The sequence below is a fragment of the Oncorhynchus mykiss genome, chromosome 11 (genome assembly GCF_057628025.1).
Source record: "Oncorhynchus mykiss isolate SJ-2025 chromosome 11, ASM5762802v1, whole genome shotgun sequence".
NCBI lineage: Eukaryota > Metazoa > Chordata > Actinopteri > Salmoniformes > Salmonidae > Oncorhynchus > Oncorhynchus mykiss.
This window is the reverse complement of record NC_143032.1, coordinates 77,075,931-77,088,264: the sequence shown is the minus strand read 5'-3', so window position 1 is coordinate 77,088,264 and position 12,334 is coordinate 77,075,931. Positions and strand designations below refer to the sequence as shown.

Here is a 12,334-nt window from a genome sequence, read left to right as displayed (position 1 = left end):
CCCAACCTCACCCATCACCTCAAACAACTACTGCAGACCCAATACATTTAATCCAACCTAACCCATCACCTCAAACAACTACTGCTGACCTAATGAGTTTAACCCAACCTAACCCATCACCTCAAACAACTACTGCTGACCTAATGAGTTTAACCCAACCTAACCCATCACCTCAAACAACTACTGCAGACCCAATACATTTAATCCAACCTAACCCATCACCTCAAACAACTACTGCAGACCCAATACATTTAATCCAACCTAACCCATCACCTCAAACAACTACTGCAGACCCAATACATTTAACCCAACCTCACCCATCACCTCAAACAACTACTGCAGACCCAATACATTTAACCCAACCTAACCCATCGCCTCAAACAACTACTGCAGACCCAATACATTTAACCCAACCTCACCCATCACCTCAAACAACTACTGCAGACCCAATACATTTAACCCAACCTAACCCATCACCTCAAACAAATACTGCAGACCCAATACATTTAACCCAACCTAACCCATCACCTCAAACAACTACTGCAGACCTAATGAGTTTAATCCAACCTAGTCCATACTGACTCAAAAAATAATCCACCAAATCCATCAATCTACATCTGTGCCACTGTGAATAGAGCCTGCTCGCATTGATCTGGCCATCTGTCATTGTAATTGAGGGTACATCTGTCTGTGGACGGAGTTTTCCATCCATTTCCTGTGGACGGCGTTTCCAGCCGTTTCCTGAGAAGATGTGATAGTAGGGCTACCGCAACCACTGTTAATCGTTCCTAAAATCACACAGTGGCCTATCAGTCACCTCTGGCCTATCAGTCACCTCTGGCCTATCAGTCACCTCTGGCCTATCAGTCAGTCACACACTGGCCTATCAGTCACCTCTGGCCTATCAGTCACCTCTGGCCTATCAGTCACCTCTGGTCCATCATTCACCTCTGGCCTATCAGTCACCTCTGGCCTATCAGTCACCTCTGGCCTATCAGTCACCTCTGGTCCATCATTCACCTCAGGCCTATCATTCACCTCTGGCCTATCAGTCACCTCTGGCCTATCAGTCACCTCTGGCCTATCAGGCACCTCTGGCCTATCAGTCACCTCTGGTCCATCATTCACCTCTGGTCCATCAGTCACCTCTGGCCTATCATTCACCTCTGGCCTATCATTCACCTCTGGCCTATCATTCACCTCCTGCCTATCATTCACCTCCTGCCCATCAGTCACCTCTGGCCTATCATTCACCTCTGGTCCATCATTCACCTCTGGTCCATCAGTCACCACTTGTAGTGACCAGACCAGACTAGTCCAGACCAGATTGGGCCGAATGAAAATAAAAACGGGGTTCTGTCTGTGTGTGTGTGCGCACGTCTCAGTGGCTAAGACTTACCTGCTCTCGGTGCTGGAGGAGCGCCAGGTGGAACTCTCAGACTCCGACCTCCGGTAGCGTCGTCTCCGGTGCATGTGCCTCCGTGAACTGGAAGAGCAAATGAGAGGAGAGAGAAAGAACAGGGGATGAGGATCTTCTTAGTGGGGAAGAAATAGCCAGATGTTGCTGTGATGGATATTGGACTTGCTTACCCTTATACCTGTATATGCTACTTTCCTGAAAACTGCCACCAAATTAAATCAATATATATTTTTATAAAAATAAGACATAGTAATGGAAAAACAATGACAGAAAAAGAAAAGAGAAAGGAGGAGAGGAGAAGAGGAGAGGAGAAGAGAGGAAGAGAGGAGGAGAGAAGAGCAGAGCAGAGGAGAGGAGAAGAGAGGAGGAGAGAGGAGGAGAGAAGAGAGCAGAGGAAAGGAGAGCAGAAGAGAAGAGAGGAGGAGATGAGAGAGAAGAGAAGAGAAGAGAAGAGAGGAGAGGAGAGGAGAGGAGAGGAGAGGAGAGGAGAGGAGAGGAGAGGAGAGAAGAGAGGATGGAAGGAGAAGAGAGCAGAGGAGAGGAGAGGAGAGGAGAGGAGAGGAGAGGAGAGGAGAGGAGAAGAGAGCAGAGGAGAGGAGAAGAAAGCAGAGGAGAGGAGAAGAAAGCAAAGGAGAGCGGTCTGACATTCGGTCTGACATTCTGTAGCAGTCACACTATGTTCAACAACAATGCGCTGCTCACTACAGAACAATTGGAAACATTATTTATTCACAGTGTGAACTTGGATTCTCTTATTCTCTTTTGGTCCCTTTTTCTCTTTCATTGTAATTCTCGCTATCAATAGTTTTTTTCTCTATCGGAGTGGATGATTTCATGGTGCTTTCAGAACACAAAAGCAGTGTAGTTGTCCACACTGGTTGCTTCTCATCATGGATCGTTACTCTGGACCCTGATCTCATCATGGATCGTTTCTCTGGACCCTGATCTTATCATGGATCGTTACTCTGGACCCTGATCTCATCATGGATCGTTACTCTGGACCCTGATCTCATCATGGATCGTTACTCTGGACCCTGATCTCATCATGGATCGTTACTCTGGACCCTGATCTCATCATGGATCGTTACTCTGGACCCTGATCTCATCATGGATCGTTACTCTGGACCCTGATCTCATCATGGATCGTTTCTCTGGACCCTGATCTCATCATGGATCGTTTCTCTGGACCCTTATCTCATCATGGATCGTTACTCTGGACCCTGATCTCATCATGGATCGTTTCTCTGGACCCTGATCTCATCATGGATCGTTACTCTGGACCCTGATCTCATCATGGATCGTTTCTCTGGACCCTGATCTCATCATGGATCGTTTCTCTGGACCCTGATCTCATCATGGATTGTTTCTCTGGACCCTGATCTCATCATGGATCGTTACTCTGGACCCTGATCTCATCATGGATCGTTACTCTGGACCCTGATCTCATCATGGATCGTTACTCTGGACCCTGATCTCATCATGGATCATTTCTCTGGACCCTGATCTCATCATGGATCGTTACTCTGGACCCTGATCTCATCATGGATCGTTTCTCTGGACCCTGATCTCATCATGGATCGTTACTCTGGACCCTGATCTCATCATGGATCGTTACTCTGGACCCTGATCTCATCATGGATCGTTTCTCTGGACCCTGATCTCATCATGGATCGTTACTCTGGACCCTGATCTCTCTTTTGACGAACATATTAAGGATATTTGAAGGACAGCTTTTTTCCATCTTCGTAACATTGCAAAAAATCAGAAACTTTCTTTCCAAAAATTATGCTGAAAAATCTATACATGCTTTTGTCACTTCTAGATTAGACTACTGCAATGCTCTACATTCCGGCTACCCGAGTAAAACACGAAATAAACTTCAGTTAGTGCTTAACACGGCTGCTAGAATCTTAACTAGAACCAAAGAATGTATCATATTAGTACAGTGCTAGCCTCTCTACACTGGATTCCTGTTAAGGCCTCTCCTGCAGACGACACTACAGTGGTAGGCTGATTACCAACAACGACGAGACAGCCTACAGGGAGGTGAGGAACCTCAGAGTGTGGTGTCAGGAAAATAACCTCACACTCAACGTCAACAAAACAAAGGAGATGATCGTGGACTTCAGGAAACAGCAGAGGGAGCACCCCCCTATCCACATCGATGGGACAGTAGTGGAGAGGGTAGTAAGTTTTAAGTTCCTCGGCGTACACATCACGGATAAACTGAATTGGTCCACCCACACAGACAGCATGGTGAAGAAGGCGCAACAGCGCCTCTTCAACCTCAGGAGGCTGAAGAAATTTGGCTTGTCACCAAAAACACTCACAAACCTTTACAGATGCACAATCGAGAGCATCCTGTCAGGCTGCCTGGTATGGCAACTGCTCCACCCACAACCGTAAGGCTTTCCAGAGGGTAGTGAGGTCTGCACAACGCATAACCAGGGGCAAACTACCTGCTCTCCAGGACACCTACACCTCCCGATGTCACAGGAAGGCCAAAAAGATCATCAAGGACAACAACCACCCGAGCCACTGCCTGTTCACCCCGCAATCATCCAGAATGGGAGGTCAGTATAGGTGCATCAAAGCTGCAACCGAGAGACTGAAAATCCGCTTCTATCTCAAGGCCATCAGTTAAACAGCCATCACTAACACAGAGAGGCTGCTGCCAACATACTGACTCAAATCTCTAGCCATATATTGTTTTATGTACATATTCTTATTCATTCCTTTACAGGTAGTTGTTGTGAAATTGTTAGGTTAGATTGCCCGTTGGTTATTACTGCATGGTCGGAACTAGAAGTACAAGCATTTCGCTACACTCGTATTAACAACTGCTAACCATGTGTATGTGACAAATAAAATGTGATTTGATTTGATTTGATTATCGAGCTCCATTCAAAATGGAATGGTCTGTCGATCCATGTGAGAGACGCAGCCTCGGTCCCGACCTTTAAGTCTTTATTGAAGACTCATCTCTTCAGATGGTCCCATGATAGAGTGTAGTCTGGCCCAGGGGTGTGAAGGGGAACGGAAAGACACTGGAGCTACAAACCGCCCTTGCTGTTTCTGCCTGGCCGGTTCCCCTCTCTCCACTGGGATTCTCTGCCTCTAACCCTATTACAGGGGCTGAGTCACTGGCTTACTGGTGCTCTTCCATGCCGTCCCTAGGAGGGGTGCGTCACTTGAGTGGGTTGAGTCACTGACGTGATCTTCCTGTCCGGGTAGAGGAGATCTTCGTGGGCTATATTCAGCCTTGTCTCAGGGTAGTAGGTTGGTGGTTGAAGATATCCCTCTAGTTGTGTTGGGGCTGTGCCTTGGCAAAGTGGGTGGGGTTATATCCTGCCCTGTTTGGCCCTGTCCGGGGGAATAGACGGGACCACAGTGTCCCCCAACCCCTCCTGTCTCAGCCTTCAGTATTTATGCTGCAATAGTTTATGTGTCGGGGGCTAGGATCAGTCTGTTATATCTGGAGTATTTCTCGTGTCTCATCCGGTGTCCTGTGTGAATCTAAGTAAGCTCCCTCTCATTCTCTCTCTCTCTCTATCTCTCTCTCTCTCTCTCTCTTCCTATCTCTCTTCTCTCGGAGGACCTGAGCCCTGGGACCATGCCTCAGGACTACCTGTCCTGATGAATCCTTGCAGGCCCCAGTCCACCTGGTCATGCTGCTGCTCCAGTTTCAACTGTTCTGCCTGCGGCTGTGGAACCCTGACCTGTTCACCGGATGTGCTACCTTGTCCTGGACCTGCTGTTTTGGACTCTCTCTCTATCGCACCTGCTGTCTCTAACTCTGAATGATCAGCTATGAAAAGCCAACTGACATTTACTCCTGGGGTGCTGATCTGTTGCACCCTCTACAACCACCGATTATTATTTGACCCTGCTGGTCATCTATGAACGTTTGAACATCTTGGCCATGATCTGTTATAATCTCCACCCTGGACAGCCAGAAGAGGACTGGCCACCCCTCAGAGCCTGGTTCCTCTAGGTTTCTTCCTAGGTTCTGGTCTTTCTAGGGAGTTTTTCCTAGCCACTGTGCTTCTACACCTGCATTGCTTACTGTTTGGGGTTTTAGGCTAGGTTTCTGAACAGCACTTTGTGACATCGGCTGATGTAAAAAGAGCTTTATAAATACATGTGATTGATTGATCTAAAGAAAGACTCTCTCAAGCAGGGGTGCACAATTTGAATAAAAAAATGTCCAGTGACTAACATTTCTCCTCCCAAAAGTTCAAACCATTAAAATGTCTAATGTGCGCTATGATTTGGGGCATATGTAGTTCTTGTATATGTATACGTAGTTAATAAACAAAGTACTACATTTCAATAACATTTCAACAATATTTATTGCACATTTTCATTGCAGACACATTAAACATGAGGTAAAATAAATATGCAGCGTAATCATAAATAAAAGTAGGCCTATCACAAATGTTCTAATTTCAAGCAAAATAAGACTGAATCTTCACAAAAAAATTACCAAAGTGCATGTTTCTGAAAAAAGTGCTTTGATTTCTGAACAAATTAGAAGCCACATGTTTAATATTTAGCTTTCCTACTCTCTCCCACTTCTCCATATCTCTTTGTTAGTGAGAGAAATTGGCTGTTTCTTGCCCTGCCAGTAATTTGAACCTTGGCTGGAGTGGAGTCGGTGCCATTCTACACTTGAGCCAAATACATTCAAACTCAGTTTTTCACAATTCCTGACATTTAATCATAGTAAAAAAATCCCTGTCTTAGGTCAGTTAGGATTCCCAATTTATTTTAAGAATGTGAAATGTCAGAATTATAGTAGAGAGAATGATTTATTTCATCTTTTATTTATTTCATCACATTCCCAGTGGGTCAGAAGTTTACATACACTCAATTAGTATTTGTCAGTTTTGCCTTTAAATTGGGTCAAATGTTTCGGGTAGCCTTCCACAAACTTCGCACAATAAGTTGGGTGAATTTTGGCCCATTCCTCCTGACAGAGCTGGTGTAACTGAGTCAGGTTTTTAGTTCTCCATGCTCGTACACACTTTTTCAGTTCTGCCCACAAATGTTCTATAGGATTGAAGTCAGGGCTTTGTGATGGTCACTCCAATACCTTGACTTTGTTGTCCTTAAGCCGTTTTGCCTCAACTTTGGAAGTATGCTTGGGGTCATTGTCCATTTGGAAGACCCATTCGTGACTAAGCTTTAACTTCCTGACTGATGTCTTGAGATGTTGCTTCAATATATCCACCTAATTTTCTTCCCTCATGATGCCATATGATGCCATATTTTGTGAAGTGCACCAGTCCCTCCTGCACCAAAGCACCCCCACAACATGATGCTGCCACCCCCATGCTTCACGGTTGGGATGGTGTTCTTCCGCTTGCACGCCTCCCGCTTATTCCTCCAAACACAATGATGGTCATTATGGCCAAACAGTTCTACTTTTGTTTCATCAGACTAGAGGACATTTCTCCAAAAAACTACGAACTTTGTCCCCATGTGCAGTTGCAAACCGTAGTCTGGCTTTTTTATGGCGGTTTTGGAGCAGTGGCTTCTTCCTTGCTGAGCAGCCTTTCAGGTTATGTCGATATAGGACTTGTTGAAATCAAATCAAATCAAATGTATTTATATAGCCCTTCTTACATCAGCCGATATATCAAAGTGCTGTACAGAAACCCAGCCTAAAACCCCAAACAGCAAGCAATGCAGGTGTAGAAGCACCTGCATTGCAGGTGTGGATATAGATACTTTTGTACCTGTTTCCTCCAGCATCTTCACAAGATCCTTTGCTGTTGTTCTGGGATTGATTTTCACTTTTCGCACCAAGTACGTTCATCTCTAGGAGACAGAACGCGTCTCCTGCCTGAGAGGTATGATGGCTGCGTGGTCCCATGGTGTTTATACTTGCATACTATTGTTTGTACAGATGAACGTGGTACCTTAAGGCATTTGAAAATTGCTCCCAAGGATGAACCAGACTTGTGGAGGTCTGAATTTAGTTTCTTAGGCTTTGGCTGATTTCTTTTGATTTTCCCATGATGTCAAGCAAAGAGGCACTGAGTTTGAAGGTAGGCCTTGAAATACATCCACAGGTACTCATCCTATTGACTCAAATTATGTCAATTAGCATATCAGAAGCTTCGACATGACATCGTTTTCTGGAATATTCCAAGCTGTTTATAGGCACAGTCAATTTAGTGTATTTAAACTTCTGACCCACTGGAATTGTGAAAAGGTGAATTATAAGTGAAATAATCTGTGCTCAGTTTTTTATTTTTTTTATTTCACCTTTATTTAACCAGGTAGGCTAGTTGAGAACAAGTTCTCATTTGCAACCGCGACCTGGCCAAGATAAAGCATAGCAGTTCGACACAAACAACAACAGAGTTACACATGGAATGAACAAAACATACAGTCAATAATACAGTAGAAAAAAAGAAAACAAAGTCTATATACAGTGAGTGCAAATTAGGTCAAATAAGGGAGTTAAGGCAATAAATAGGCCATGGTGGCAAATTCCAATTAAACACTGAAATGGTAGATGTGCAAAAGATGGATGTGCAAGTAGAGATACTGTGGTGCAAAAGGAGCTAAATAAATAAATACAGTTTGGGGATGAGGTAAATAGATGGGCTGTATACAGATGGGCTATGAACAGGTGCAGTGATCTGTGTGCTGCTCTGACAGCTGGTTCTTAAAGCTATTGAGGGAGATGGGAATCTCCAGCTTCAGTGATCTTTGTAGTTCGTTCCAGTCAGTGGCAGCAGAGAACTGGAAGGAAAGGCGACCAAGGTAGGAATTGGCTTTGGGGGTGACCAGTGAGATACACCTGCTGGAGCGCGTGCTACGAGTGGGTGCTGCTATGGTGACCAGCGAGCTGAGATAGTGCGGGGCTTTACCTAGCAGAGACTTGTAGATAACCTGTAGCCAGTGGGTTTGGCGACGAGTATGAAGCGGGGGACAGCCAACGAGAGCGTATATGTCGCAGTGGTGAGTAGTGTATGGGGTTTTGATGGCAAAATGGATGGCACTGTGATAGACTATATCCAGTTTGCTGAGTAGTGTTGGAGGCTATTTTATAGATGACATCGCCGAAGTCAAGGATAGGTAGAATGGTCAGTTTTACGAGGGTATGTTTGGCAGCATGAGTGAAGGAAGCTTTGTTGCGAAATAGGAAGCCGATTCTAGATTTAATTGTTGATTGGAGATGCTAACGTGAGTCTGGAAGGAGAGTTTACAGTCTAGCCAGACACCTAGGTATTTGTAGTTATCCACGTATTCTAAGTCAGAGCCGTCCAGAGTAGTGATGCTGGACGGGCGAACAGGTGCGGGCAATGATCGGTTGAATAGCATGCATATTGTTTTATTTGCGTTTAAGAGCAGTTGGAGGCCACGGAAGGAGAGTTGTATGGCATTGAAGCTCGTCTGGAGGTTAGATAACACAGTGTCCAAAGAAGGGCCAGAATTATACAGAGTGGTGTCGTCTGCGTAGAGGTGGATCAGAGAATCACCAGCAGCAAGAGCGATATCTTTGTTGTATACAGAGAAGAGAGTCGGCCCAAGAATTGAACCCTGTGGCACCCCCATAGAGACTGCCAGAGGTCCGGACAACAGGCCCTCCGATTTGACACACTGAGCTCTATCAGAGAAGTAATTGGTGAACCAGGTGAGGCTATCATTTGAGAAACCAAGGCTGTTGAGTCTGCCAATAAGAATGTGGTGATTGACAGAGTCGAAAGCCTTGGCCAGGTCGATGAATACAGCTGCACAGTAATGTATCTTATCGATGGCGGTATTGATATCGTTAAGGACCTTGAGCGTGACTGAGGTGCACCCATGACCAGCTCGGAAACCAGATTGCTATCAGCTATCTGGATGTGGGTGAAGGAGAAATGGTCTTGGGCGGGTTGCTGTGGAGGGTACCGGGTTGTTGACCGGGGTAGGGGTAGCCAGGTGGAAAGCATGGCCAGCCGTAGAGAAATGCTTATTGAAATTCTCAATTATAGTGTATTTGTCGGTTGTAACAGTGTTTCCTAGCCTCAGAGCAGTGGGTAGCTGGGAGTAGGTACTCTTATTATCCATGGACTTTACAATGTCCCAGCACTCTTTTGAGTTTGTACTGCAGGATGCAAAAAAAGCTAGCCTTAGCTTTCCTAACTGCCTGTCTATATTGGTTCCTAACTTCCCTGAAAAGTTGCATATCACGGGGGCTATTCGATGCTAATGCAGAACGCCACAGGATGTTTTTGTGCTGGTCAAGGGCAGACAGTTCTGGAGTGAACCAAGGGCTATATCTATTCCTGGTTCTACATTTTTTTAATGTGGAATGCCTATTTAAGATGGTGAGGAAGGCGGAAACGGCAACGGTGAGAGACTTGTTTCTGGAAAGGTACATTTTTAGAAGTAGAAGCTCAAATTGTTTGGGTACAGACCTGGATAGTAAGACAGAACTATGCAGGTTATCTTTGCAGTAAATTGCAATACCGCCCCCTTTGGCAGTTCTATCTTGTCGGAAAATGTTATAGTTAGGAATGGAAATTTCAAGGTTTTTGGTGGTCTTCCTAAGCCAGTATTCAGTATTCAGTATCCAGTAGGACATCCGGATTGGTGGAGTGTGCTAGGGCAGTGAATAAAACAAACTTAGGGAGGAGTCTTCTAATGTTAACATGCATGAAACCAAGGCTTTTATGGTTGCAGAAGTCAACAAATGAGAGAGCCTGGGGGATGGGAGTGGAGGTAGACACTGCAGGGCCTGGATTAACCTCTACATCACCAGAGGAACAGAGGAGGAGTAGGATAAGGGTACGGCTAACAGAACTGGACGCCTAGTACGTTCAGAACAGAGAGTAAAAGGAACAGATTTCTGGGCACAGTAGAATATATTCAAGGCATAATGTACAGACAAAGGTATAGTAGGATGTGAATACAGTGGGGGTAAACCTGTGCATATAGTGATAATGAAAGAGATATTGTCTCTAGAAATAGCATTTGAACCAGGTGATGTCACTGCGTGTGTGGGTGGTGGAACTAAATTGTTAGCCGAGGCATGTTGAGCAGTGCTAGGGGCTCTACAGTGAAATAAAACAATAGTTACAAACCAGAACAGCAATCGACACGGCATGGTGACGTTAGGGAAAAGCATGCGTAGCTGGGTGATCATACAAGTCCAGTGCGTGGCTTCAAGCAGCTAGCGGCATGGGGCTAGCAGGCTAACAGAAAGGCCTTAGAGGGATGACGCGACGGAGGGACGTCTGTTGTGGCCCCCTCGTGCAGTTACATCAGCGGGCGGAATAGCAGGGCTCCATGTGGTAAACCAGGCCAATTGGCAAAATATGTTTAGTGGCCGAAGAAATATGACCTAAGGGCCTCTTAAGCCAGCAGTCCAATGTGCTTTAGATAGCTAGCAGGCCGCAGATTAGCGGCTGTGCGTTTAGGGGTCGTTAGCTGCTATAATTCCAGGTGGGAAAAAATATATATAATAAAAATGTAAAAAAAACAACAACAAAAAAATAGGTTCAGAGATTGCGGTAGGAATCCGGAGATATGGAGAAGAATAATTCAGACTAGCTCTGGTTTGAGTCGCGCTCTATAGACTGGCGAGAGTTGTCCGGGATAAATTAGCTGATGACCGCTAGCAAAGGATAGCTGACTGCTAGCTAGTGGCTTCTGAATGTATTCGTTGGGCCTCGTAACTCAACAGTCCGTTGTGCTCTAGACAGCTAGCATTCAGGGGACGTTAGCTGTGGAGGACGGAGGGTGAAAAGGTTCAGAGCTTGCGATAGGAATCCGGGGATATGGAGAGAAAAATAGGTCCGGTATGCTCTGGTTGAATCGCGTTGTACAAACTGGCGAGAGCTTTCCGAGCTAGAGGTTAGCTGATGACCGTTAGCTGGCTAGTTAGCTGGCTAGTTTATGTTGGAGAGATTCCAGTAATAGAGGCAGAGAAGAATACTTTAGAGAAAAAGCAGGTCCACACCACATTGGGTGAGGCGGGTTGCAGGAGAGTATTTTGAAGTAAGGGTTTAGAAAAATATAAAAAGATATGCGAAGAGAAATATATAAAAATATACATACACGACAAGACGAAGGTCAAATACGTCTGACTGCTACGCCATCTTGGAATCCACCATCCTAGACTCATTGGTGAGTCTGGAAAGGTACTTATTGTTAATGATGTTCATAGTGGAGAAAGAAGACTAACAACTGTATGTGGAGACAAACATGGTCAAGGTGTGTAGTGCTTTTGGTTTTGGTTAGACCAGGGGAAACATTCTCAGACACAGCCTGCAGCCAGAAAGTGCAGTTAGTTGAAAGTGCTCTCTTAGTGCAACATTTGCTTGCAGATCAATCAGTTCCATCTGTAGAGATCCAGCAAGTGCCCACATGAAGGTCTGTGTCACCTCCTTTGAAAATACCCTGACATCTGTTATGAGGAATGGATTCTCAATTAGAAGAAGGGGCTGCTGTCCAAGGATGAAGCTGTCAAAGCGATTTCTGAAGTTTCCAATCAAATCTATGAAGTCAACATGAGGAGAAACATCTCTCTCATCCTGAATCTGATCCTGCACTTTTGTGAAGTGTGCTCAGTCTCCTTGAAGATCTTCCTTGAACACTTCCAGTTTCCTCTGGAAGGAGTGGACAGATGTCATCAAAACACAAACGGAGTTGTTCTTTCCCTGTAGTTTCATTTGGAGCTCATTAAGGTGTGATGTCTACCAAAATCACAAACGGAGTTGTTCTTTCCCTGTAGTTTCATTTGGAGCTCATTAAGGTGTGACCACAATTGAAAACTGTGTTGCCTTCTGGCTCTTGAGCTGTACAAGGAAAGCTGTTATTTCCATTTATGGACCAAAAGCGTTCCAACAACCTGCCTTCACTGAGCCGTCTTACGTTGTTGTGCAGCAGTAGGTCATTTGCATTTGCCTCAAC

The 12,334-nt window shown here is 45.2% G+C and overlaps 1 protein-coding gene across 1 annotated transcript in view; it reads right to left on the bottom strand.

Moving 5' to 3' along the window:
• The window catches only part of LOC110536386 (serine/arginine repetitive matrix protein 4), a 126,613-nt gene that overhangs the window by 23,469 nt on the left and 90,810 nt on the right, over positions 1 to 12,334 (bottom strand). Inside the window, exon 6 of the mRNA XM_036936350.2 lies at positions 1,400 to 1,486. Within this exon, the coding sequence (XP_036792245.2) occupies positions 1,400 to 1,486 (87 nt within the window). The remainder of the gene's footprint in view (positions 1 to 1,399; positions 1,487 to 12,334) is intronic.